A 26,216-nucleotide genomic window follows, 5' to 3' on the forward strand; every position below is an offset into this window, starting at 1 on the left:
AATGTAATATGGATGAGCTTCAAATAAAAAATATAATGCTATAAATCTGAATGACGTTGCTAATGTCTGGCACTGGCATGGAATGAGCAAGTGTGGTGTAAAATATAAAATATGACTGCAAATCAGGAAAACAAAATAAAGTGATGTCCGACTGTAGAAATGGCAAGCGTGTCAAGTTGTGATGATAAGGAAAACAGATATAATAATAGTATAATAATAAAAAAACCAGTACAGGTCTGAATGGAAAAAGGGAGGAAGCAGGGGGTTTAATATAAGGATGCCTTGAGACAAGGCGCCAGCAATATTTTGTAAATGGATTACTCTTCTTGAAGGCGGAAGGCTAGAAAAAAGAAAAAGGACTTAAAAGGAGGCTGTGTCTGGAAAAATCTAAAATAATTTTGAGGTGCAGTGATGGAATCTGTGTTTGAGCAAATAATTGTCTGGAACTGCTCGTCAGTTTCACCCGCCCCATCGCCTTGCTGTTCTAAATAATACAATATCAGTTTTGGTGGCCGGTCTTGGCAAGCGGATGGATATTACCCATGAGGTGCTATATAGCCAAGGGCGCAATTGTAAGTTATTTGCAATCAATTTCGGAGCTCACAGACCGCATGCGTCTTTTATTCGTGATTGTTAAATCAGTGCTGACAATGAATGGCCTTTTACATCTTTTTATTCAGTGAGGGTTTGCGGGTTGTGCAAACTTTTCGTGTACCTTGTATGCTAAGATACTCGCTGCTAGTGCCTGTTATGCATATTTTTCATCACACAGCAGCGATACCCCCCCACGCCAACACGCAGAACACTCAGTATTTTGGACTCGCTAAATATGAAAATCTCCAAACACATTGCTTTAACCCTTTTTCTCAAATCAATGACGCCATTCACCCGTTCTCATTTAATTTGCAAAAGCCACCCAAGAACCTTGCTCGTGGTCAAACGAGTCCTTTAGATGTCTTTCAGCCGAGACTTCGTCTGTTCCAAACCAATTATAATCAACAGTGGTAAGTATGCAAAAAAATATATGCCGAGTGCGAAATTGGCCACGCATATTTAAATGCAAGAAATGTATCATGACTGCTTTTGTTCGCCTGTATACATGTTGTGCGCATAGCCTATGGCGCCACCATGTACTGCCCACACAGCAGCAGTACATGGAAACACCATTCTTTCGGATGTGAATGCGTTTTTCCCTCATTTTTTTCAAAGTAGAATTTAGAAAAAAAAATGGAACCACATTCCTTGGAAGTTAAATTACATTTTGTTTCACCCACGCCCAATATTTAATATATTTAAACAGCCGATCCATGTTTGATATTCCAGACGTGATTGGCAAACACTCCCATGATACCCATGATTTACAGAACAATTGACAGTCAGCTTGTTGAAATTTACACAAGACCATAAAGAAAAAGTATACCACACAGTTCCAGCCCACACAAAAGGTGGGCTGATATTTCATAAAAAATATATTTAGATGTCGACGCCTTCTTCTACAGCATAGACGCCGTTAGGGTCACTCGTGCCAGTCACTGAGTCCTGGCGCAAAGTTAAAAACCGAAATGTCTCGTCAACAAAGCCCTTGCTGAACCGAGTGTGGTTTACCAATGGCAGCGGCTCGTATTTTGTAGTGTCATTAGACCAGCCCCCCTTACCATCTCTGCCACACAGACCGATATCACTCATCACGCGATGACTGTTGGAAATGAACAGGCCTTCGTTATACTCCGAAACAATACTATTCGATCCAGGCTGCGCACGCGACTTGACTTGATCCGCGCTGCCATAATCTTTGTCTGTAAACTGGCTATTAGTCTGGGAAAGTCCCAAGTGGGTGCGCACCGCTCGACCTGGTTTAAAATTGGAAATCCGGTCGATAAAGCCGCTTGACTTTTTGCGACGGGGCTTGGCCGTCAGGGGTCTTGACATGCCGTCGTTATCCAATGCGTCGCTGCCTTCTGACTGGAACGTAGTGGCGTTTCGGCTAGCAGATATTAAGAGTGTCGGGTAGCTACCGCCACCGTACCCTGGCAGGATTTGCTTTGCGCGAGCTACACCAGGGGGCGTCGCCTCAAACATAGACACATTTGGGCATTCGTTAAGGACAATGCTGCTGTCGGACAGCGAGTCAAGGCTGAACGTGGACTCTGCAGTGCTCTCGCGCCAGCGGTCTTTCAACGGATAGTGAGCCGAGCTGCGGCTACCGACGTCCTGCGCCAGCAGACATATGCCAGACTGTATTTGACTAGTATGGTCCGCAGCAGAAGGCAAGCTTTGGCCCAGTCCAAGGTCGATTGGCTCGTAAATTTGCTTTTCGAATATGGCCTTCATACGCTCGCTATGGCTCGTGGTTCCCGGGGACTGCTTCAAGGATGTCAGAAGCCCGGGTGTCTGCGCACGGGTGGAAAGATCTGCCAAGCTTGAAATCCTGCTGGTCACGTCGGCAAAAGGGACGCTATCTGTGAGGCTAATATTAAAGTCAATGTCGCCGCGTGCAGCAGACAAAATATCGCTTGTCTCAAGGTAAAATTCGTGCTTCAGTGTGACTATGCGCTCGGCCAACAAGCGCACAATAGTTCGCTCATGCTCAAAGAGCTTTGGAAGATCGGCGGCCAGCGCATTGTGAAGAACGACTACCCGATCCTCGCCGCAGTCCGAAGAAGGATGTTGATACAGGTCGCTCAAATTGGATATCCGCGTTATTTCACTTAGAATTCTGCGCGGTCCGTCACTGTACACCTGAAGCAGGGAGTTCAGCACCGGGTAGATATTAGAGAGTAGCGCATTGCATATCAGCCTGGGGTACACGGACTTGTATACTTTCTCCAGGGCTGCATGGTACTGAACAACACGACCCCTCTTGAGCGATTGCCATTCCGATTTGCTGGTACATATATTGCTGCTGGCAGTGTTATAGTTATCCGGGGTTTGAGTTGCTGGTGTGGTCTCCGGCAAGTTGATGTCCAATTCCACAAAGCTCGAGTGCGCGCGTAGCATGTTGTATGACTTGCTCGCCCGCGGCCCAAGCTGGTCGTTATACAGGCACCCGGTGTAGGAGTAACGTACATTCTGCGTCGGCTGCTGCTGGTGCAAACTGTACTCTCGGTAGACCATCCCATCGGCATCAAGCGGCTTACCACCGGACTGAACACAACCTTCTGTCGACAGGATATTAAAATGCGTTTCTGCTGCAGTTATGCTCCCAGTGTCCCTGGCCGATAGGGTGTAGAAGTCACGCCAGCGCCCAGCTAGTGCTACCTGTTGGGACAGCATTGAGCCCAGGTTGCTCTCCCACTGCCGCAGGCTGCGAATAAGCTCGGATATGCGAAGCTCGTGCTGCTCAACCAGCGTCTCAACCACGCTGGAAGACGTGTTGCCGCTTACTCCACCTACCCCCATGGGTGGCTCTGCAGAGTCCTTACTGCGGCTCTTCGGCCGCATGGTTAGGCGCTGCCGAGCCGATGTGACGTTGTCTGGGATTGATTTTGAATGCGGATGTCCGAGATTTCCCGGCCGGCGGCGAAGCACACGACGCAGCTCGCGCGTAATGCGGTTCTGGTTGTCGTCATTGGGCGCTGAGCCTACTGACGCGCTGGTCGCTGTCGAGATGCGCAAGCCAGCTGTACTGTTGACTGAATTGATGTTCTCGGCAATGCCCTCAATCGTCTGGGCCGCCTTCTCAAGTTGGCCATGGTCGGACGTGTGAACCCTGGTCAAACTAAGCAGGCTCCGAATGAGCAGCGGGTATTTAAGGATTCGCTGAACTGGCTTGATAAGCAGCGAGGACAGGTCCCAGCTGGTCGTTTTCCCAGCCAGAAGCTGGGCCTGTTCGACCAAAAACTGATAGACCATGGCCGAGTACACATCCTCCGGGTCCCATCGCTCCAGTTGAACGTTCAAATTGCTGTTTCCCGAAGCAATGCCGCTGTTGGCAACATTCCCGCTGCCTCTGGCGCTGGCACCACTGCCAGAAAAATTAGGAAAAACGCCGTTCGTCAGGCGCAAGCCCTTGGACGGTTCAGCGAACGGCGAGTTTACCAGTGGTACTTGGTGATACGTAGTGATTGGCATCGTCGGCATGGTGCTTGACATCAGGGCATTGATAGAGACCGTCGAGGCCACATGCTTAATTTCAACGAGCCTCTGGGTCGCAGCTTCAAATGTGTGGCAGTACTCGGAGTACACACGTTCCATCCGCTGAGACGTGAGCAAAAACGCCTGCGCAATGGATATTTCGGCCCACGCGCTGCTCCTCAGCCCAACTTCGTTGGCTTTGGTACCAAAACCTGCTGGTGGATGAGCCAATTCAGTATGGCCTGCTGCGTGTTTGGGCGGGTTCCACTGCATCTGCATGGCCGAGCGCCTCTCTGGCTTGTCCTCGTACTCGTAACTGGGGCCGCTGCTCTGGATCTCGCCATCGCTCAGGGCACAGCATCGGTTTGCCTCGTACACAACCGCAACTGTCAGGTATTCAATAAACGACCGCGTGCAGTCGATCACCTCATCGAGATTGCCAAATACAACGCGTATGTCCTCTGAGCGCAGCAGCCCATTTCCCGACGGTCCGGCCAGTGGCTCATAAAATACAGCCCGCAAAAGCAGGAGGTCACGCAGATAGTGCGCTTCAGTGATTGCCAGCTCCTTTATCACGCTCCACCTCTTGCGCTGCAAAAGTTGCTTATCGTCCTCTAGTCGGTGGACAGTCCCTACAAGGGCGTCCACCAAATCCGACGAGGAAAATATAGAGACAGGCGCGGAATCGCGGATAGGTGCCAGCACAGGGCTATCCTGCTCAGCACATGTCTCGTCGCCAAGCGAGCACCACGAGGTCTGGAGTTCCGGAAAACGCACGCGCTGCTTTTCTGCATGGATGTCGCCGCTTGGGATTCTAGAGCTCGTTTGAGGGAGGCAATTGGCAGACTGAGCGGTTGTTCCGACTATTGTTTGGGCATCCGTCGATACTTTTGATGGCAGCTCCTGTTCATTATCTACAGCTTTAATGCTCGTGCTGGCGCTGTTGTCTGCGGTCTGCGGCATTGTTGTGTCTGCGTCGATAGTGTCGATAATACCGATTGTTTGTGTGGTTGTTGTGGCCCCCAGCTCTCCAAGAAACGAATCCCCAGTCCCAATGTAGCCAGTTGTAGCGTCGATACCAAGAGACAACGGTCCACTGCCAAATAGCTGTCTGTCGATCCAGTCGCCGTTCCACAGCTCATGGTAGAGAACAGAAACACGTCTCAGGTACAGCTCCTCTTCAACATTATCTGATTCGTGTAGTTTGTCTGATGCGACCCTCTGCGGTGGTGTGGCCCCAGGTGACACACTGTATGTGTGCAATGGTTGTAGTTGGGGTTGTGTTTGATGCTGCTGATGCCGCTGCATGGACGGATGTGGTTGATGATAATTTGGCTGGGTGTAATCCCCAGAGACGGGCATCTGCGAATATAATGCGGCGTGTGTCGCGGCTGTGTTGTTTGGTGTGCCTAATTGTTTTGAAAACCCAGTCAATATGATTAAAATGTGGCAGCATGGCCGTACGGTGTTAGAAAAAAGAAGAAAAATTGGCCAGCAAATGAAACCATTGCAAAGGTTTAAGCCAATGCAGAAAAATCAGGGAAAATAAATGCCTCGGATGCTCATATCCTCCAAGCTTGAGTTCCAACCAAAGCTCAGTTTCCCCCCACCTGCTTTTCATGTTTGCTTTTTTTGACATAGAAAAACAGAGTGGGGGAAAAAGAAAACATCGGCGATCTTTTTTAGGGCTTCCCTGGCGCGAAAAGGATTGGTGGGTGATCAACATAGGCTTTACGCAATTTGGTGTACTCTCGATTAATTTAGTCTCCGTCTATTCTTGTCTTGGTTTAAATTTTCATTTTGGGATTGGCACACAGGCTGGAAGCCAGCCCGCGGTCCGAGGCATTCCTGTTCCAGGGTCAGACCACGTGTTGTAAACATGTGCGCAGGGTGTATATTCGGAGCACGCTAACAACAATTATCAAGTTTACCTTGCTGAGCAGACACGCGCGCAGGAGTATATTGCACTGCCTTTCGTCTATGCTGCTGGCTGGCCATAGACATTCGATTGGCCACTAGGTCTGTTGCCAGCGCTTGTCTGATGTCTAGATTCCTGGGTCCTATCCCGGGAGCAAGCCTTTGGGGCTTTTGTTGCGATTCGCCCAGCATGCGGTTGACGGACGAATCAATTTGTTTGTATGTTTAAGCGCAGAGTTTGATTTTAGATGAGGAAAAAGAAGACAAAAATTGATATATATATATAAATGCAGATGATCAAGGATGAAGTGAACGTGAACGTAAAGATGTCTTAAAAATACAAAAGCTGTGAAGAGAAATGAAAAATGAAAAATAATGACAAATAGCGGACTACCAAAAACAAGGCTGCATCCAGGACAAGCAGCATAGACAGAAACAGCCAAAACCGAGTGCACTTTCATTTCTGTGAATGAGAAAACAAACAAAGGAGGGAGAGGTTTTTTTATCTCGGTTGGCTGCAACTGAAGTCAGTTTCAGCAGTGGTTTTTCATGTGGCGCCCACGCAAACAGAATAGCTCCAGCTCCCCCATCCGCTCAAATATTCTGTTGTGCTGCACAACATTTAGTAGATTAAAATGCACGGCCAGTTGTAAACTTGCAAGCGAGGGTTGCACACGATAAAGTTGAAGCCAAAATGAGAGGTTTAAAGCTAAGCTAAGCTAAATTAAAACAAATAGAATGAAACGAAAAAACATAATACCAAAATATCTGAACATATTACGAGCTCAGTGAGTTGACATACTCGAGAGCCTTTTCCTTCACATGTTCGATAGTGTCGTCCGAGCCGTGCATCTTCTCAAAGGCCAGCCACTTCTTAAAGAAGAACTTCATCTTCTTCGAAGAGTGCTTCATCGAGGTGACGCGCGCAAATAGGTTGCGCGTGGCGTCCCAGCAGCGGCCACTCTTGTCCGACTCGTCCAGGCCGTGGATGGTCACCGCCTTGACCTCCATGTCCAGGTAGACTGACCACAGATCGACGCGCTTGGGGTACGTGCCCAGAATGCCCTCAAACACGGTTCTTCCGCGCTCGGGCTCGCCGTGCTTGAACTCCATCTGACCAAACTGTGTGATGGCCTTGATGTGCTTGCGTTTAGGCAGCGACTTGAGGGCGCGAGCCAGCAGGTCGCGGGACTCGGCGACCTTGTTGTTCTTGAGATAAAACAGACCAAACAGAACCCACACCTTGCAGGATCCCGCGAACTTGGTGATGGCAACCCTATGCATGCTCTCAGCCTCAGCAAACTGGTCCGCCCTCTCGTAAATCTTGGCCATCTGCAAGTACACGTGCTTGGGGTTCATGAACTGAACAGTGCGCTTCAGCACCTCATCGAGCGTGCTCTTAGTGCCGAACCGGTGCTCGAGGTTCAAAAGGGCCACCCACACGTTCATCTTCTCTTGCTCCTCGCTCGGCAAAATGGTCTTCAACGCGCGCTCAGCGACCGCGCGTGCCTGGTCGACCTCGGACAGTCCCAGATAGTAGGCCATGAACTGCAGCCACACAAACGACGAGTTGGGCGACCCGACGATCAAGCGCTCAAAGTGCGAGGAGCTAGTGGGAGCCTGCTCGGAGAGTTCAGCGGTGATGTCCTGGGAGATCTTTTGCAACTTGGAGCGCTTGGTCTTCTTCTTTTGCTGCTGGGCCTCGTCGTTCTCGTCGTCGGAAGAGTCGTCACTGTCAGAGTCGCTGCCGGCAGCAGAGTCGCGCTCGGCCTCATCGTTGCTGTCCTCCTCCCACTGGAATCCGCCGGAGACGGCCAACGCGGGCTTCGAAACATCCTCCATCTCAACGTCAGAGTCAGAGTCAGAGTCCGAGCCAGACTCAGCATCAGAGTCAGAATCAGGCACGATAACATCGCTGTCGTTCACATTCTCATCGTCATCCGACTCCTCGTCCTCGTCGCTCTCAGTGTCCTCGTCAGCAGACTCGGCGTTGCTCGTCTCATTCTCATCATCCGACTCCTCAATCTCATCATCCTCGTCGTCGCTGTCGTCGCCATCCTCCTTGGCAAAATACGAGGCCTTGAGGCCCAGCGCAAGACGGTTGGCAGAAGCATCGACCTTGAGAACCTTGGCGAGAACGCGGTCGCCCAGCTCGTACAGCGTCTTAGGGTTGACCGGCACATCGCTGTCAGCAATCTCGCGCAAGTAGCATAGGCCGGTGACAAAGGAGTTGTCGGGCTTGATGAAGACACCGTAGTCCTCAATGCGAGTGATCGTGCCCTTGAGGGTCTCGCCAATGTTGATCTGATCCAGACGGCGCAGCTTGTCACCATCGGTGCCGGCGATGCCGCCAACACGCGAGGCGCGGAGGGATAGGGAGATCTTGTTTGCAGAGTGGTTGCTGTCAATAACCGCGGCGGTGACAAACTTTCCAGGAGGGAAGGCGGCCTTGACATCGCGAACGTACTCGTCAGAGAGCTCACTAATGATGGCGCGACCAGACATGTTGCGACCAATAACAATGAAGCACCCGATCTCGCTGGTCTGTTTGATAAACCCATGAACAATCTGTCCATGAGACACATCAGCGGCAGAACCGATGACAGGGTCCGCAATATCACTAGGCGTGTATTTTTCAGGGGTGAGGGCCGACTGGCGCAGCGACAGGATGGCCCTCATGTTTTCGGGAGTTTCGCTATTCTCCACGCTGACGACAACGGCGTCGAGAAGTTTACCCTTAGTGAAATCCTTGAATGGCGTAGCCGTGAGCTTGTCAGAGACGTCAAACTGGCTAATGTTGCCATGGACATGCACAACGCGGGGCAGGTTGTCCTCGCCTTCAGTGAGCACCAGGCTGAACCCGGTGAAGATGGCCGATGGGTTGATGGCAGTCACCGATGTGACAACGTGGGCTCCAGGCACAAGCTGCTTGATCGAAGACAGGGGCTTTTCGACATTGGCAATGTAGTTGCCGTGGGGGACAACAGTGACTGACTTGCCGTTGGAGTCCACAGCTGCGACCTGGACCTTGATGGGCATGCCAGGGATAAAGAAGCGACCGGGGTGCGTCGCAACCTTGTAGCTGCTGGTTGCGGCCAGAATGGGCATATATCCGATGAGCGACAGGCCAAGCATGACCATCACTGAGGCGGTGCGCGAGCCGCTAGCCTCCAAAATGCCCTTGACAAATCCGTGGATAACCTGTCCAGCCGCGATGGTCTTCGGGGTGGCGAGACGAATGTCGTTTGTGAGCACTTTGCCCGACTCAGTGGCCATCTCAGAGGGCTTGACCGTGGTCTCAATTACCGTCTTCATGGGCGATGCGCGATGCGTGATCGGCAGGAACTTATAAACCTTGGCATCGTGCCAGCCAAGAACCTTGACATCGATGGTCATACCCACGCGAACGCCGGCAGCAGCGAACACATCGGCAGGAGACTTGGCATCAGCAACCGCGGCATAGTCGTCCAGGAGCTCAGTGATGTGCAGACGGCCCTTGACATTCGAGGCAAGGTTCAGGTTGGCCTGTCCGCCCTTGATGCCGCTGACAATAGCCTTTGTCATGACGCCGGGCTGGTAGTCCTCAAAGAAGTTGATTGCTGAGTCAACAGGCTTGACAGCCGCGCGCTTGGCCTTGTCGCCATTGCCCGAGCCCTCTTCAGACAGTCTGTCGGATCCGCGCTGCAGCAGAACCAGCGTGCGCTTGCCCTCGGCCGCAGCGCGCACAGGAGTGCCGTTCAGGCGCTGGCCAACCTTGAAGCGCATGAAGGGCTTGGAGCAGTCGTTGTAGGACTTTGTGGCTGCAAAGGCAATGGTGTTACCAAACAGAGGCATCGAAAGGACCAAGTAGTCCTCCTTGACGATCTCAATGACAAGCTGGGTCTCCTGGCTCTTCTTCACCGCCTCCCGCAGGCCCTTGCGGCTGGTGTCGATCTTGGCGTCAATCTTGGCCTGCAACTTGGCCATCTTCTTGTCCGCGGAGACGCTGCCGTTGGCCTTTGACGCGTCCTCAAGGCCGGATGCCTCGGACACAAGGACGCTGCGCAGTGAAAAATCGACAATGTTCTTCTCGGCGTCAACGTCCAGCACGCAGGCCGCAACGGTCGTGCCTTCGGAGCACTCATCAATGCGATCCTTAGCCTGGTTGATGGTAATAAAGCCCGACGACGACTCCGAGAGCTTGCCGCCGCTGGCGGGAGAAACAACCAGTCCGTAGGGGTGCTTCTGCTTGACAGTGACCAGAGCCTGGGCACCGATGCAATCGAAGGCCGACGAGCCCGCAGCGCTCTCGATCTCGTTGAAATAGCCGAGCAAGTAGTCAGCAGCGCCGAGGAAGCCAGTGGCCGCCGTGTCGACAACTGAGCTCTTGAGCGCAACGCGCACCTTGTTTCCGTCTTCAGACTCATCGATGCCGACCACCGAGGCAATGACGGTCTGGTCCTTAAAGAACAGATCGCTAGGAGCCGCGACGTAGCGGTCAGCCAGCATGTCGAGCGGGGCCAGAGCGGTGATCATCCCGGGGAAGTTGACAAAGACGCCAAACGTGGCGGTGTTGCTGATCCAGCCCACCATCGTCTGGCCGACAGTGATATCATTGGCAGTGGCAGGCAGGTTACCAGCCTTAGCGGCCTTAATCAGGGCAGGCTTGGCGCTGACAGCAATGCGGCCCCTCTTCTCAACGATGCTCGTGATGACAAGCTCAGGCAGGCGGGTGCCTTCGATCGTGCGCGCAACAATCTTATCCAAAATAGTGCCGCGGTGGTCGCTGAGGTGGGCCACAGACATCGAGGCGCGCAGGTTGCTGCCATCAAGACGGACGGTAACATAGCCATCGGCAACGCGGGTGACTGAGCCACCGACAACCTGGCCCGTAGTCACTTGCGATAGGTCGGTGCTAAACTCATTATTTGCCCTGATCTTCGACCTATCCACCAGCTCGGACAGCTCGGAATTCTCATCGACGTCGAGGGTGGCTGAAATGCGACGCTTCTCGGCGTTGGCTGACAGAATGCGGCATTTGACCGCCTGGCCAACCGCCAGCTGCTTAGTGCCAGTGGGCACAAAGCCGTGGGCACCCTGGTAAAAGTTGATAACGGCGCCGCCGGCAACAAGGCGATCAACGGTGGCCATAGTGATTGTGCCGGGCACGGCGCCCTCGGCCTCGGTATAGCCAAAGACAGTGGGCAGCTTGGACTGGACCAAGCTCTTGCGGCAGGTCAGTAGAACGCTGCGCTTCTCATGCAAGATCTTGAGCACGCGGCAAGTCACCTTCTTCTCGGCCTTAAACTGGAGCTCGGGGTGCTTGAGCTTGGTGTCAGACAGCTCCTGCTTGTGTGCAAATCCAATCAGGTTCGACGAAATAACAACCTCAGCACCCTTGTCCAAAAGACGCTTGACAGTGCCGTTGATAATGGCGCCGGGGAACACGTCGTTAATAGTAAAATACTTTTCGTCGACAACAGACGGCCGCAGCGAGACGCGGATGACAGCGTCCATGGCGTCGTAGCCGATAACACGCGCGCGATGGCGAGTTTCAATGCGGAAGCGACCAATGTGGCGGTTAAGCGTGGGCGCTGCGTCGCCATCTTCGACAAGATACGCGGCAGGCACAAACGCGCGAACCGACAGGGCGCCGGGGATTTGCAAAACGAGACCAAGGTTAGAGACAATATTGGCGACAACACAGTCATTGATGATCGTGCCGTAGGGGATAGGCCAGAGCTTTTCGTCTGTGCCGGGGACAAACTCCGTATCGCTGATGCCTGTGGCCAGGCGCGCAGCTTCGGGGAGCTCAAAGCAGGTGAGGGCGGGGCGCGGGGTGAACGCGGTAATGTGCGGCAGGGCGGACACAATAATTATCTTCGCAGCTGCGGTCAGCGAGACGTAGACCACACGCACAGAGATAGTTTGGCCAAGCTTGAAACTCTTCTCAACATCCTTGCTGTCGCGCGCATCGAGCATGCCAATTCCGGTCAAATCCGCAGTACAGTCGTAGAAGCCCATGAAGCGCATAGACAGGCCGCGGTCCCAGATCTTCATGATGTTTGCTGAGACAAGCTGACCGGGCTGCACCGAAGCCATGGTCCTGTAGGTGTCCTTGACAAGCGACTGGCCCACGACGGCGGGATCAAGGGTGACACGCAGAGTGCGGTGGTTGTCGGTGACATTGGTGATAGAGGCTTCGACCAGCTGGCCAACCTTGAGCTCGGTGGATTGAGGCATCCAGCGGTCCAGCCAGGCTTGGGCAGCCTCTGTCGGCAGAAAAGCGGTAATGTTGTCTCCGGGAAGACCAGTGTTGAGGACGTAGCCGCGGTCCTCGACGCTCTTGACGCTGGCAGTCAGGATCAATCCTTCGCACATGTCCTCAATGTCGATGCGGTTGTTGATCTCCTCCGGCATCAGCGTCAACTCAATGCGAGTAGTGGCTGCTTTGGACTTGGGCTTCTTCTTGCTGGCTGGGGTGGAGTCACCGAGCTCAGTGATGACACACTTTACAAGCTGCCCAACAAAGAACCGAGATCTCAGATTGAGCGGATCGTTCTCCTCTCCCTCTTCCGAGTCGACATCCATAGAATCCTCATCGTCCTCGGCTGCCTTTTCGACCAGTGCGGTGAGCTCGGGAGATATGGATGTGATGGGCACACTGCCGATCAGGCCGTTGGGCAGCGATATGCGCAGCTGAAGATCCTGGACAGCAGCGACGCAGCCCAAAATCAGAGCGCCCTTTGCAAGCTTTTTAAAAGACAGATGCTCAACTGGGTTGACCTTATCAATATCGGCGTCGGCACCTGCGTCAGCGAGCTTCTTGCTCTTCTTTTTTGACTTTTTCTTATCACCGGTGGTGGTCGCCGCAGATTCGTTGTCGCTGCCAATGTCGTGACGGCGCTTCTTTTTGTCGGCCTGGCTGCTGATAACGCCATCAGTAAAAAGAACCTCGCGTTCGGCCTGCCGAGAGACTTCGCGGAACTCAAGGGGTGTCAGGCCGCTCGAGCCACCGCGGGGAAAGTCAGTGATGACTTCAGCAGAAGACTGTTGCTTATTTTTGGTGGATGCCTTGCTCGGGGCTGCTGCAGACACAGAGGCGTCAGCCTTTTCGTGCTTTTGGTTATTCGTATCGCTTTTCTTTCCGGCCATTGTTGCTGATGTGGATCTAGATTGTGTGAATAGCAGATAATGTATATGTATTAGTAGTGAAATCGTTGAAGTACGCGAATGATCCTCCAACTGGGCATATGAGCGTCTGATTCAGGTCCAATGACAGAGATACTGTACCTTTATATATATATATATTGTAAAACCAAGCTCTGTGGATGACGGCAAGAGCGTGTGTGTACACAAAAAAATAAAAAAATAAAAAGAGACCAGGCCTTTGCAAGTATTTGCTTGTTTGTTCTAAATAACAACTGCTACGAGTAATACGGTCGCAGACGGGGATTATAAAGGTGATGATCGATTCAAGAGAGCAAAAAAAAATATAGAGAGAGTAATGAAAACAAAAACGGCATAAAACAAAGAGAGAAACAGTCGGCCAGTTGAAAAGAAAAAATATTTTTTACTTTGGTCTTGACAAGAATCCAGCGCTCTTTGCAAACTTGCAAAAAAAAGGGTGCTTCTGCCGCTGCCAAGTTGAAAACTGCACAAAAAAAAAGAAATGTTTTTTTGTTGATCCGGCAGATTGGTGTGGCATGATCTGCCAAATAAAAATCAACAAATTAAAATGATTTTTGTTTAAATTTAGGGAGGATGGAGAAATCGAGAAAATAATAGTTTTTATTATTATTGGTGAGTTTTGGAAAGAAGCCCTCCATCCATTTCGTAGTCACTGGTTTTACCCAATGAGGATCGAGCCTTCAGGTAGTAAGTATAGTAACAGCTCCCTTGATGTTGAGGAAAACGATGAACACTATCTATTATTGTTGCGCTTTGTAGCAGCGTCTGTCTTGGGCGTGGCATTCGGATCAATTGGCAGTCTAGCAGGGTGTTTGAAAGCTGGGTGGCACTCTAAAAATGCGCGATGATATAGAAATATCATAATGAGGTTGCACACCAATGCAATGCCACGGTTCCAACACCTGAACTTGGTGCTGGACTGGATAGCGGCCTTGGTCTTGCCCTTGAGCGCTGGCTCTGAATTCTGTGAAGTATCGTACCTCGTTTTATGAGCTTTCTGGGGTTATAAATCAATCGTGTGATTGTGAATACTGTTTTTTGAGTGAGCTGCGAAACAATAATTCAGTAATAAAATTGTAAGCCAATTATTTACAACACTAGTCGAGTGGTTTACAAAACACATTTGTAAACTTTGGAAATTACATTTTTTGCTCGAATAGTTGAAATAGTGCTGCTAACTATTCCTGAGTGCACTTCTTTTATAGTTACATTATCTGAACTAACTTGCAACACATTAGAAGCGCAGCTTAAAATGGCTAGTAATTATCTAGTATCTATGGATCCCGAAAAGATAAGTGACATGACACCCACTCCAGTGAGTGATTCTTCCATTTTTACTATGTTGACTTTTAGTTTATTTTATAATACCAACCAAATATCGGCTTTTCGTAGACAAAGTAAAAAAGAAGCAGCAGCAGCAGAAACAACAAACGCAAGCAAGCAACCAGGCAAACTATAGCTTCATAGTTGCAATAATTTTGAAAATCGCTATTAGTACAATATTTCTTTAAACTTCTGCCTTCGATCCGACAACCTCGACAAAGCTCAAACATTCAGCTGCTAAAAAACATACAGCATCGCTTGGCTCCCTTTCCTTTTATATCTGAACTGATTAATTAGACCAAATCGCGCATTCGTGTGCTTCTTTGTGTATCAAACATAGTAGAGAAGACTTAGGTTAGAGGGAAATGGTGCAAAACAAATGTATAAATATGTCATTCCCCGTGACATATTTTCACTTTTTACAAGTAAAAAACAAATATTGCAGCCAACGAACTCAATAAAAAACTTTCAAGAAAAATCGCCAAAAAGAGTATGAAAAATTGACAGACAACCAAAATATACGAGCGGTTGACCAAAAAAATATGAATGGAGTTTTGCACTCCAAAACCCCCAAAAAAGGGAAAGGAGGATTATGTTTGTTTGAATGTTTGTTTTGATTAGAGGAAACCCGACTCCTTGAGCAGACGCAATACGCGCTCACTGTCCTTTTCCTTCGGCTCCAGCGTGGTACTCATCTTCCAGAACTCCTCAACGAGGCGGTCAGAGCTCTGGCCATTGGGGCACAGCTCCTCAAGGCGCTTGAGCAGCCAGTCCTGGATCTCAGCGACAGGGGTGAGGTTGTAAGGGATGTTCTGAAACTGCTGCAGATCACGAATAGTCTTGGAAGTGCGCTGACGTTTGGCAAAGTTGATCAGGCGGGAGCTGGGAATCATATCATCATTGCCGTCTTCGATAAAAGTCAGATCCTGCAGGTAGACACCAACAAAGGGAATTGCAGGAGGATTGCAAGAGTGCAGCGAGTCGCGGTACTCGGCAAAATTGCGGTCCGTGCGCATTATCTGCTTAAGCGTGTTGTAGGCGACGAGCGACTTTTGGTGAACAGCCTGCCACGTGCGGGTAAGGCGCTCAACGGGGACTGACGTTAGGGCGCCAAGCACACTCATCAGCGTATTGAAATTGTTCAGGTTGCGGCAGTGCTCGGCAAAGCTGATAAAGTACTTGATGACAGCAGCGCGGCGCTTGATCTCGTGCTCAAGCAGAATGTTGGCAGTGACCCACAGGGTGGTCTGCGTGCTGAGCGTGCTCATGGCTTTGACATTGACAGCAATCTCAGTGTTGAGGCCGTTGAAGGCTTTGGGGTCTCCGGGTTTGCGCGACCAGGCGGTCTTCAGGCACTCGATCGGGCGCACCTTGTTGAAGAGGTTTGAGTCGATAAGAGTAAACTGGCGGGCCAGCTCCTGGGGGTTGATGTCCATCAGGCGCAGGCGCGAGAGCGAGCGCGGCAGGATGGGCGCCGGAGCGGCGTTGGGCATGTTTGGCACCATCTTGCGCAGACCCCCCTGCGAGGCACGACGCTTATCGATAAGGCGCACCAGCTGCTCGGCAGCCTTGGACATGTGCTCGGCCATTGTGGTGCACGCAAACTCGCGCAGCATCTCGAGGGCAACAGGATCGCCCTCGACCTGCTCGATGTAGTGCTGCTCAAGCCAGGTCTTGAAAAAGTTGTAGACACGCAGGCGGACGGGCTTAAGCTTGCGGTCAGTCCAGTCGGCCAGCTCGATTTCCGTGAGGCCGAGCGGCGGCTGGATCAGGAAGCGGCGGAAAAGGCCGTCAAAAAGCTCGGGCGTGGTTGTGAACGAGTGGTAGGTCAGCAAGAAAGTAGTGACAAAGTTGCTGTCCGACACATCATGAGCGACAAGGCGCTCGATCAGCGCGGTCAGCGTGCTGCCCTTGACTTGGCCATCAGCGGTCAGAATCATCTCCTCAGGCGTGTAGTCATAGCCGAGGTACCACGGCGTCTGGTGCTGCTGTGATTCGTTGGGGGCGGGCGACGCCGTCGAGCCGTTCGCGGCGGCAATGCCCTTGGTGGAAGGCGCGGTGGACGAGCGGCTAGACATGATAGAGCCAGCGCGGGCGGATGATGGCTCGTCGCCGTAGCCCGACATAGTGCGCGTGGGTGTGCGCGATGAGTCGGGCTGGTGGGAGCCGACAGGCGTGATACTGAGGTCCTCGAGGTGCGCGGGACGGCGCGACTGAGAACCCGGCGAGGCAAAGGTCGCGGGGTCGTCTCCAAAGAAGCGGTTGAGCTTGTCCTTGACGCGCGCGTCGCGGAAGGCCTGCGAGTACGCGCCGTCAGAGTCGTCGTCTGCGAGGGCATCGGAGTCGGTGCGGCGCGCAAGATGCACGGGCATCGCGTCAGACGTGTCGATGGTGTCCGCGCGCGGGCGCGAGCTGGCGGCGGCGGCAGCCAAAGCTAGCAGATTGTGCTTGCCAATCGGAAGCGCCGATCCGGGAGGTGGGGGTAGCAGATTTTGGCGGCGCAGTTGCGGCAGCGACGACGAGCGGCGGTACCCGTACCGGCTGGCTGGCTGCTTCGACGTGGCCGTCCCGGAGAGCGTGGCGCCAGGGCCGCCAGGCACGCTGGCTAGGGTGTTTGGCGCAGCATGGTACTTGGCGACGCGCAGCCACAGTACACGCAGGTCGCACACGTCGCAGGCCTCAATGACGCGCTTGGCAGAAATGTGCAGCGCCATGGCATTGTGGTTGAGCGCCTGTAGCGCTTCTTCGACGTTTGTCAGCGCGCTGAGCACGCGGTCGGCCGGCGGAACGTGGGCCATAGCACTGTCGTCGGCCGGAATCTCGACATCCTCTTCTTCGTCTTCAGCGTCGGCATCAACATCCATGTGGCATACATATACGCTCTCAGAAAAGTCCTGCGCGGCGGCCACCAGGAAGCCGACGCTATCGTTGACGCGGGCACGGCTGATACGCAGCGCGTCCATCGTGGTCGCAATCAGCGTGGCTGGGCCGGTCAGCGCGGCATCAGGGTCGTCATTCTCAGCGGCTGTGACAACTGCACTGCTGAAGGCGTCGAAGTCGTCGAGCACCTGCAGCAGCACGGCAAGTGCAGCCACCAGGTGTTTGGCGTAGCCAACAAGGCGTGGCGCACTGGCCACAATGCTAGATTCAGCGTTTTCAGCGTGCGCGCGCTCGATCTTGTGCATGAAGCGGTCCAGCGCCAGGATGACGCGTGCCAGCTCGTGCGTGCTCTCGTCAAGCTGTAGCAGCACGTCAGCCGATGTCGCCGTCATTTGCTGCTCAGCTTCGTCGGGCTTCCTCGCGGCGGCAGTTGCCTTGGCGCTCGTGCGCTGGTGGTGTTCAGCCAGGTGCTGGCGCAGGCGCTGGCGGATGCCCGTGCGATCGCGCGCAAACAGCGACTCACCGGCACCGGCCACGTCCGTGGTTGTGGACGAAACCGTGGCGCTGTCGCCGCGCACCAGCACAGTTGCTCCCGTGTACTCATTGCGCTGCAGCATGCTGAGGCGCTTGGCGCTGTTGCTTGACCCGGCCGCCTTGGCCACGGCCACAGTGCCCCGCCCGGCGCCGGCACCAAACGATGCAGCGCGCAGCCGCAGACCAGTTCCCAAATCTACGCCTGGCAGCAGGGTGACGCTCTCGTCGCCCACCGGCGCAGCATGGGGCGTGATGCCCGCAGCGCCGGCCTCGGCAGCAAAGGAACGGACGGCGCGCACAAGCCCAGCGACATCAGCGTGCACAGCATCGGCAGCGTCAGGTGGCGGCCACACAGTGGAAGCAACCTTGGCTGACAAGGTCAACGCGCACATGTGCTGCACAATCTCACGGTGGTTGTCGCGCAGCACGCGATGAGTGCGGAAAATTGGCCCGTCTGCCATTGCACCGCCAGCAGCCGAAGCCAGCAGCAGCCGCTTGACGCCGCTAACTACTACTGCCAGCAGCGCCATGCATTCGTGCTTGGCACGAGTGCTAACAGCTGCAGCCAAGTTGAAGGCCGCCAGCGCAACGCCGCTGGCCAGCTGCTCCCATGCCGAGTCTGCTTCGTCTACCAGCGCCTGTGTCTGCAGCAGCGATTGCGACTGCATCTGCGATTGGATCTGTGCGCCCAGAACCAGCGACACGTATACAAGCGTTGCCTGGTCACCAATCAGCTCCAGTGAGCGTGCAGCCTCAGCGCCATCATTTTCGTCTCCGCCGCCAATGCTCCACGCTGTGCGGTCAGTGAAGATGTTGCAGAAGTACGTGCGCCCATCCAGAGTCACTCGGCTCTCCCACTGTGCTATACTCGTGGTGCTGCCCAGGTCTACTGAATCCGACCGCGTCTGTGACTGCACCTCCGCCTGCGGCTGAGCTTGCATCTGGGTCTGCGGCTGGACCTGCACTTGCTGCTGATGCACCTGTGCCTGTATCTGTGCCTGTGCATGTTGCTGCTGCTGTTGTACTGGTTGATGCGCCGGTTGCTGCTGCTGAGTTTGTGGTTGCTGCTGTTGCTGTTGCCCAGCATCACTGATCCCTTCTGCCACAGCATTGAAAGGCGTTGAAGCGCGACGGCCCATGCGCAGTCGCGACGGCACCGCAGAAGCCACGCTGCCAGCCTGAGCATCGCCTACCGCGATTGACCCACGCCGAATGATGCTCTCATTTGCAGCTGCTGTTAGCAGCGTCTGATCCATTGTGGCCATATCATCCATCGGTGTCGTCGGCGTGCTGGGCAGCTGTTGGTGCTGCAGATGCTGGCCCTGTCGAAGAATGGATACTTGCTCTGCAGACACGTGCTCCACGTAGTTCGACGGGAACCAGCCGCGGTTGCTGCCGCACAGTCCATTCCACCACCCTGACTCCAGGCATGCAAGCACCTCGATGATTTCTCCGCGGTCAAATGTGAGTCCGCTGGCCTCGCTACTTTTGAACGGATATAAGGCCCGCACAAAAAATGGGAGCGCTCCGATTTGCTATATCATCAAAATAAGTAGTGTGAGTTTTAGCTGGAGGCAGGCTCAACATAAAAATAATGCATAAGTCGGGATGAGGTTTTGTAGATGATGGTGGCCCGGTTCAGTCAGTCTTCTGGATAGATAACCCAAAGAGCGAAATCAATTGCGTCTGTGCGAGACAATCAAAGTGAACGCAAGGTTAACAAAACATATTGTGCATTGGATATTGCGACAGCATTGCTTCACATCGCATTGCATTGCCGTCTTCCTTCCCGCTCGGCATCGTATGAGACTTGTCAAGGAAAGGGGGGGAGGGCGCGCGTAAAATCAACGCGAGCATTTGTCGCTCAGCCGTGTGAACAGCCAGACAGGGCAGGACACGACACGGCACGACACGACAACACAGGCAAAGCGATAAAGGGGGCGAATGGGGGAGGGGCTAAATACAGTCTAGCCAAACCGCATGTTCTTTTGCTATTGCCGTTTTCATTCCTGTTGCTGGCAATTAAGCGAGAATCCCAGCAATCCCAATACATTATTTTTCTATCCTTGGAAAGGCAAAATAAAACAAAAGAAAAAATGAGAAGGGGGGATCTCCATATAATTGCTGTGATGGACGATCGCCAAGTCATTGCCTCCGCTACCGCCGCCGCAAATATGGAGGAGGAAAAAAAATAAGCAATGCCAACAAACTCACAATCCGCCGAGCATTTCTGTGCGGGTCATAGCAGCGAATATAGCTGCAGCGAGCAAGGGCTACATATGGCAGGCTCTCTTTTGGCACTGACAGGCAAGATATCTCGCGGAAAAATAAAATAAAAATAATAAAGCAAGATGTCCGGCAAAAACATGCAGACGCGGCGCAATTTTTTTGGGAGCAATATCGGCAGAGCATTCTGTAAAATTGGTTTGTTTTCCTTTTGAAAAAAGCCACATTATCTTTGAGAAATAAATTGGAGGCGCCAAGTCCACCAGTGGCTTCCACAAGTCGCGTTGCGCGGGCCATTTGTTGGTCGCCGACCGAATGCTGCAGACATTGGTATCTGCTGTCGAAGAGAAGAGGGAGTATAGCTGTGTGTAGGCACTGCAATCAATCAGCCAAAGCAAGTAAACATATCAGCTGGGGGGGGGGGGCGGGACAGGAACTGCCATGCATGCAAAAAGAAAAAACACAGGGAAACTTGGGCTTCACAATGAGGGAAGGAGCGATGAGAGGAAACAATGCAGCTTGAATATGCCTGCTGCATGAACCCAGTCAACAGCTCTTGTTTGCTACCACGCACAGGACCAGAAGCAGTAGAGCAGCGCTCAGCGAGCCTGTATTGGTCAAGGTAGCTGCAGCAGCTATGACAAGGAGAGGAGCAAAATGTGTATTAACGAGTCGACAAATTGAAATTTGGTCTTACCTCAGCCATGTCTCAGTCCTTTTAACGTAAAAGGAGTTTGTATTCTTTGGTAACTAGTCTCTTGCTGACAAGCAGTGAAACCACAACAAACTTTATATAAGGGAAAGAGAAAAAGAAAAATAAGAAGAGGAAAAAGGTGTTGCGCAAAGTTTGACCCCTTACACTAGAAAAACGTATCCTTTTTTCGCGTTTCTGTCAACCTCGTTCCTAGTGAATTGTCGCTTGGTTGTTGGTGTTTGTATTTGTATAAACAACAGGGGGAAAATGATAAAGAGTGAGAAATTAAAATAGATAGAATATTGGATATTGGGAAATTAAAGAGGTGCGAAAAGAAAGGAAAAATAAAAATAAAAAAGGGAGTTTGTGTTTGGGTGCAAAAAGACGAAAAATAGGCGACAATATTTTTTGCAAAAAATGAAAGACAAGAAAAATAGGCGCACCTTGTACATATTTCTTATTCGAAACCAATCCCAAATGGTGGTTTGTTTATATATGAGCATTTTTTCTTCAGGACAAACAAAGATTTGAGAATCTTGACTCTGCGCTTCATTCTTCCTGGCCCTGCTGCTGGATCTTTTTATTACTTGTTCTAACGCTTAGGCTGAGTGCTGTTTGGCTACAACACAGCACAGCACATGTCGCCTTGTTCTGTTGCACTTTGGGATCTTCCGCTATTTGATACTGATACTGATGCTGATATGTGTTGTTTTACGACATGCATGCGGGCCGAATAACGGCTGCCTTTTATATTCCTGACCTGCATGCACCTGGTGCCAGTTTGCTCGTTGCAGAACCTAGGAGTCGTTGTTATTTTTTTTTGCAGCCTCGACCAGACCGTGACCACTCGGTCCAGCCCACTCTAGGACTGCCACCATTGGGGGGGTGTTCAGCTAGCATTCAATGGCGCCAAGGGATATCCCAGTGAGCGTTTGGCACCGCCCAATCCATACGCTCATCATATTTCTAAAGCTTGGGCACCACACCTCACAATATTTTTGTTTCCGTGCGTTCTGAGTAGAATGCAATAAAAAATATTAGCCGAACTGTAGATGAACTTGCACAGCCAATCGCTTGGCCAGACAAAAACAAACAAATAAGAAAATAAAAAACAAGCAGGAAACCAAAGTTAACTGCTAATTTAAATTCATTTTTTTCTCACACAACACAAAAAACACCTGATTTTGCTGGAAGCAAGCTTGGTACCAGGAGATTGGAATTCCGGGAGAGAGATCAGCGCAGTCCAAGGTTGAGCAATAACTGCCCTAATAGTCGGCGGCTTACCAATTAATCGGCAGCTGGCTTTATTAAATTAAGTCAAAAGGAAAAGGCTAGCCGACCACCTCGTTAAATACAGGCTGGACCCAGTCGCGAGCAGCCTTCAGGTCAGCAGCAAAGCCCTTGCCCACACCGCTACCCTGCTCCTTGGCCATTGCCAGCACCGCATCGACCAGGCTCGATGCATCACGCACCACCTGCTGCGCAGCGACAATGCTATCGCCAGCGCACTCCTGAATGCGGGCCCAGCTGCCTGGGCCACTGCGCACATAGTCGGCGAGCAGCGCGTGCACCAGCAGGCCGCTGGCAGCACTAGACGCGCACTCCACAGGCGCCTCGGCCTTCAGCTTGAGAAGCCATGCAGTCCGCTCTCGGGGAGCCTCCCCCGTGGCAGCAATCGCCTGGATCAGGCATGCCGAGTCCATGCAGTTCGCTGCCACCTTCTGCACCAGGCGTACGGCGCTGCCAAATGCAAGCAGGTCTCGGTTATACGCAAGCCGCCACGGGCCCTTGCGTTCGCAGCAAGGCACGAGCGTGGCTATCCGCGAAATGATGCGCACAAACTTTTGCTGCTGCGCGTCCTTGCCCATCGGTGACTGCTCGTCCTCGTAAGCGACGCTCCACTTGTCGCCTGTGAGTAGGCCTTGGCTCAGCAGTACGGCTGCTTCAACCACCGCCCACTGCTTGAGTGGCGCTTTGGCGTTCAGCGCACGAAGCCCAACCCCGAGCGCGCTGCCCAGTGGGGTGTGCTGCCCGTTGCGCGCGACAAAGCCCATGTCGGCGAGCACAGACAAGAGTATGCCGGCTGTGCCCCGATCAGCATCGGTGTCCGCGCTAGAAGCCTTGTTGGCGGGCGGCAAAAGAAGCTCCTTGCTGCTTGCGAGCACCCCTTCAATGCTTATGCTTGCGCTGCCGGCCGCCTGGCCCGCCTGCAGCAACAGCTGCAGCGGCTGGCTGGCCGCCTGCTGTGCATTCTGGCCCGAGTATTTGGCAGCCTTGGCCTCGTTCAGCACCAGCTCCGACTGCGGATCAAACCACGAGAGCATGGTAATCTTGCGCTGCTTGTAGAACGGGCCCATGCAGCCGCAGAGCGCTGCGCACTGCTGCCGGTATATGCTGCGCTCCCACTCGGTTATTAGCTTGCGGTACTCTGCAGACTCGCCGTTGTCGGCGGGTGCAAACTCGAGCCACGACCCGGACACGAGCATGTTGAGCACCGGCGGATTAACAATGCCCTGCGCCAAGAGCTGGTAGGCAGCAGTGGGCAGCCGGTAGCCAATGATATCGTGCAGGTCGTTGGGTGCATACTCAGCGTTGAGAGGGCCGACTGTGCCGTCGAGGTACATGACAATGTGGTACTTGACAGTGCAGTATGCGCGCAAGAAGCTGTCGTTGTAGCTAGACAACCTGCCGTTGGTGTGGTCGCCAATCATCTGAATGGCATTGAAGCCAGTGCGGTACGCGCGCGTGGCATCGACAGCCGACTTGAACGAGAAGCCAATGTCGGTGACCAGGGCCGGGAATGTCTGGCACCAGTCAAAACCCGCCAGAATGCACATGTCAAGGACCTGCTCCGACGTGACGCCGCACTTATTAAGAAGGTGCTCGCGCTGGATCCACGTAAACGTTGCCTTGCTGTGGTTGAACGCAGTGATGATGCGATCAACGTCAAACATAAGCATGTCCAACGACGAGTACACAGCGTGAATCGGCTGCGACTCATGCTTGTACAGGTAGGCCAGCTGGCCCCAAGACGAGTACGGTGCGCGCATGAACTCGGCGCCATTGGCCTGGAGGACTTGCATGACGAACGGGATCATGTCTGACTGCGCGTGCGGCGATGATGTCGACCACCCGCGCTGCGCCTGCTCGGTGTGCTTCTTACTGTACGCCTCCCACGCCGAGTTGCGAAACGCTGGCCTGTGGTCATCCTTTGCAAACGGCCGCATGTCCTTGCGCGCGACCGACAACCCGTTAAACACGAATATCGGCGTGATGTTGTGCTTGCAGAAGAATTGCAATTCGCTCACAATTGCTGCCTCGAGCGCATGCGGTAGTCCATCCATCGCGACGTTGTCGCCGTCGCGCGTGTTGCTCATGAGCTGCCGGAGCCAGCTGTGGCCCTCAATCCCCAGCCGCGTGTCCCCGAGTGCGCTGACACGCGTGTCTTGCATTAGCCGGAGCTCACGCACGTATACTACAGGAGCAAGGGAAGGGTGAGAATTTAGTCAGATTGCACGCTGTGCTAGTTGCGCAAATTGCTGCTCGCTGGGCGGCAAGGCGATAATAACCTGTCCGCTTGCTGACTTGTGATTGTGATTGTGTGCGTACCGTCAATGGCGCGAATCGGCATGATGGTTTTTTCTCTGTATGCGGGCTGTAAGCGTTGTCCTTGAACTGATTTGAATAAGGTAGTCCGACCTGAATTTCAGCAAATGTCGGCGAAATGGATGCGAAGGGGAGGTGCGACAAAGAACTGGAAAATGTATTTGATTGTAATATAAAATGAGCTTGTTGATAGAATAAAGAGAGAAAAAGAAAGCAAAAGAGAGGCAGTCAAAAGTTGAACAGTCATGCTTGCGCAAAAAAACAAAAAAATTGCTACTTGCCGTAGATTTATTCTTGCGTCTTAGCGCATGGTGACAATCTCCTCGGCGCTGGTGGGGTGGATGGCAACGCAGTTGTCAAAGTCCTTCTTTGTCGCACCCATCTTGATGGCAACGCCAAAGCCCTGCAGGATCTCGTCGCAGCCGCGGCCAATGATGTGCAGACCAACAACCTTCTCCTCGGGGCCAGCGACAATCAGCTTCATGGCCGTGGGCGGCTTGTACGGCGTAAGCGAGTTGTACATGTTGGTGAAGCGCGTCTGGTAGATCTTGATGTTGTCCGCCCCATGCTCAGACTTGGCCTGCTCCTCAGTGAGGCCGATCGTGCCGGCGGTTGGGTGTCCAAAGATCACGGTCGGGATGTTGACGTAGTCCAGCTTGGAGTCCGCAAACTGCTCGCCCCCAAACAGCCGGTCCGCGAGGTGCCGCCCGGCCGCAATGGCCACGGGCGTGAGCTCAGACTTGCCAAAGACATCACCGAGACTGTAGATGCCCGAGACACCGGTGTTCTGGTACTCATCGGCAATGATGTGGCCGGTATTGTTCAGCTTGACTCCCGGAACCGCGCTCAGATTGAGCGGCCTGGTGTTCGGCGCGCGGCCCACAGCCCACAGCACGCAGTCATACGACTCGCTGGACTCCTTGCCCTCAGTCGACCAGCTGAGCTCGAGGGGGAACTCGGCGCCATCATGCTTCTTGATGCCATGCACGTTGCTGTTGTGCTCAAATTTGAGGCCCAGGCGCTTCATCTCGGCCAGCATGGTGTCGCCGATGATGCTATCATGGTGGCGCAGAATGTGCTCTGTGCGCGTGAACACGGTCACCTCCGAGCCAAGGGTCTTGAAGATACCCGCAATTTCGACGCCAATGTACCCGGAGCCAACAACAGCCACGCGCTTGGGCTGCACCTCCAGATCAAAGAAGCCGTCGCTGTCAATGCCGTGCTCGGCGCCGTCAACCTTGGGGATGATTGGGTGGCCGCCGCTGGCGATCAGAATATGGCCGGCCTGGAGCACGGCATCATTGACTTTGACCTCTGTGTTGCTGATAAAGCTGGCCATGCCGTCGACGTACTCAACGTTGTCCTTGGCCATGTTTCTCTCGTAGATACCGTTCAAACGCTTGATGTATGCGTCGCGCGATGCCTTCAGTGCACCCCAGTCGAACGACCGCACCTCGACGTTGATGCCGTAGTGCGTGGCGTCTTCGATGGCCTCCATGATGCTGCCTCCGTTGAACATCACCTTCTTGGGCACACACCCGACATTGACGCACGTGCCACCCAGACGCCCGCTACCCTCAACAAGCGCGACCTTGGCGCCATATGATGCAGCGCGGCGTGCACACGCTAGGCCACCGCTGCCGCCGCCGATAACGATAAAGTCGAAAAGTCTGGATACGGGAGGCATTGTTCGGGATTGATTGACTTGCTTTGCTTTTAGTTTGGTGTGGAGTTGAGAAATAGTGTTTAAATATTTTTCTGTATGAGAAGAGAAGATAAAAGAGGGCGATTG

The 26,216-nt window shown here is 53.0% G+C and overlaps 6 protein-coding genes across 6 annotated transcripts; all 6 read right to left on the reverse strand.

The window, feature by feature from the left end:
• Nucleotides 1-1,361: 1,361 nt before the first annotated feature.
• Nucleotides 1,362-5,747, reverse strand: BX661DRAFT_176933 (uncharacterized protein). The gene has a single exon (XM_051534524.1). The coding sequence runs from the start codon at nt 5,434-5,436 to the stop codon at nt 1,474-1,476; it is 3,963 nt and encodes a 1,320-aa protein (XP_051394680.1). The 5' UTR covers nt 5,437-5,747; the 3' UTR covers nt 1,362-1,473.
• A 919-nt stretch (nt 5,748-6,666) lies between these two features.
• BX661DRAFT_51115 (uncharacterized protein) lies at nt 6,667-13,336 on the reverse strand. The gene is made up of 2 exons (XM_051539209.1): nt 13,264-13,336; nt 6,667-13,141 (listed from the first exon to the last, which is right to left on the reverse strand). The coding sequence occupies exon 2, from the start codon at nt 13,123-13,125 to the stop codon at nt 6,769-6,771; it is 6,357 nt and encodes a 2,118-aa protein (XP_051394681.1). The 5' UTR covers nt 13,126-13,141; nt 13,264-13,336; the 3' UTR covers nt 6,667-6,768.
• A 1,765-nt stretch (nt 13,337-15,101) lies between these two features.
• Nucleotides 15,102-16,424, reverse strand: BX661DRAFT_139996 (ras GEF; the record flags this gene model as incomplete). Its single annotated transcript, XM_051532818.1, has 1 exon — nt 15,102-16,424. One exon carries the CDS (start codon nt 16,422-16,424, stop codon nt 15,102-15,104), a length of 1,323 nt encoding a protein of 440 aa, XP_051394682.1.
• A 2,835-nt stretch (nt 16,425-19,259) lies between these two features.
• On the reverse strand, nt 19,260-19,412 carry BX661DRAFT_134094 (SH3 domain-containing protein; the record flags this gene model as incomplete). Its single annotated transcript, XM_051532633.1, has 1 exon — nt 19,260-19,412. A coding segment is annotated over one exon (153 nt), but the record flags the coding sequence as incomplete, so codon positions are not given.
• Nucleotides 19,413-23,103: 3,691 nt separating this feature from the next.
• BX661DRAFT_126648 (PIN domain-like protein) lies at nt 23,104-24,297 on the reverse strand (the record flags this gene model as incomplete). The annotated part of the gene is made up of 1 exon (XM_051532472.1): nt 23,104-24,297. A coding segment is annotated over one exon (1,194 nt), but the record flags the coding sequence as incomplete, so codon positions are not given.
• Nucleotides 24,298-24,725: 428 nt separating this feature from the next.
• BX661DRAFT_140078 (glutathione-disulfide reductase) lies at nt 24,726-26,111 on the reverse strand (the record flags this gene model as incomplete). The annotated part of the gene is made up of 2 exons (XM_051532822.1): nt 24,726-25,916; nt 26,016-26,111. 2 exons carry the CDS (start codon nt 26,109-26,111, stop codon nt 24,726-24,728), a joined length of 1,287 nt encoding a protein of 428 aa, XP_051394685.1.
• Nucleotides 26,112-26,216: the final 105 nt, after the last annotated feature.

This window comes from Kickxella alabastrina (assembly GCF_025024165.1).
Source record: "Kickxella alabastrina strain RSA 675 chromosome Unknown BX661scaffold_2, whole genome shotgun sequence".
NCBI classification, from domain to species: Eukaryota; Fungi; Kickxellomycota; class Kickxellomycetes; order Kickxellales; family Kickxellaceae; genus Kickxella; species Kickxella alabastrina.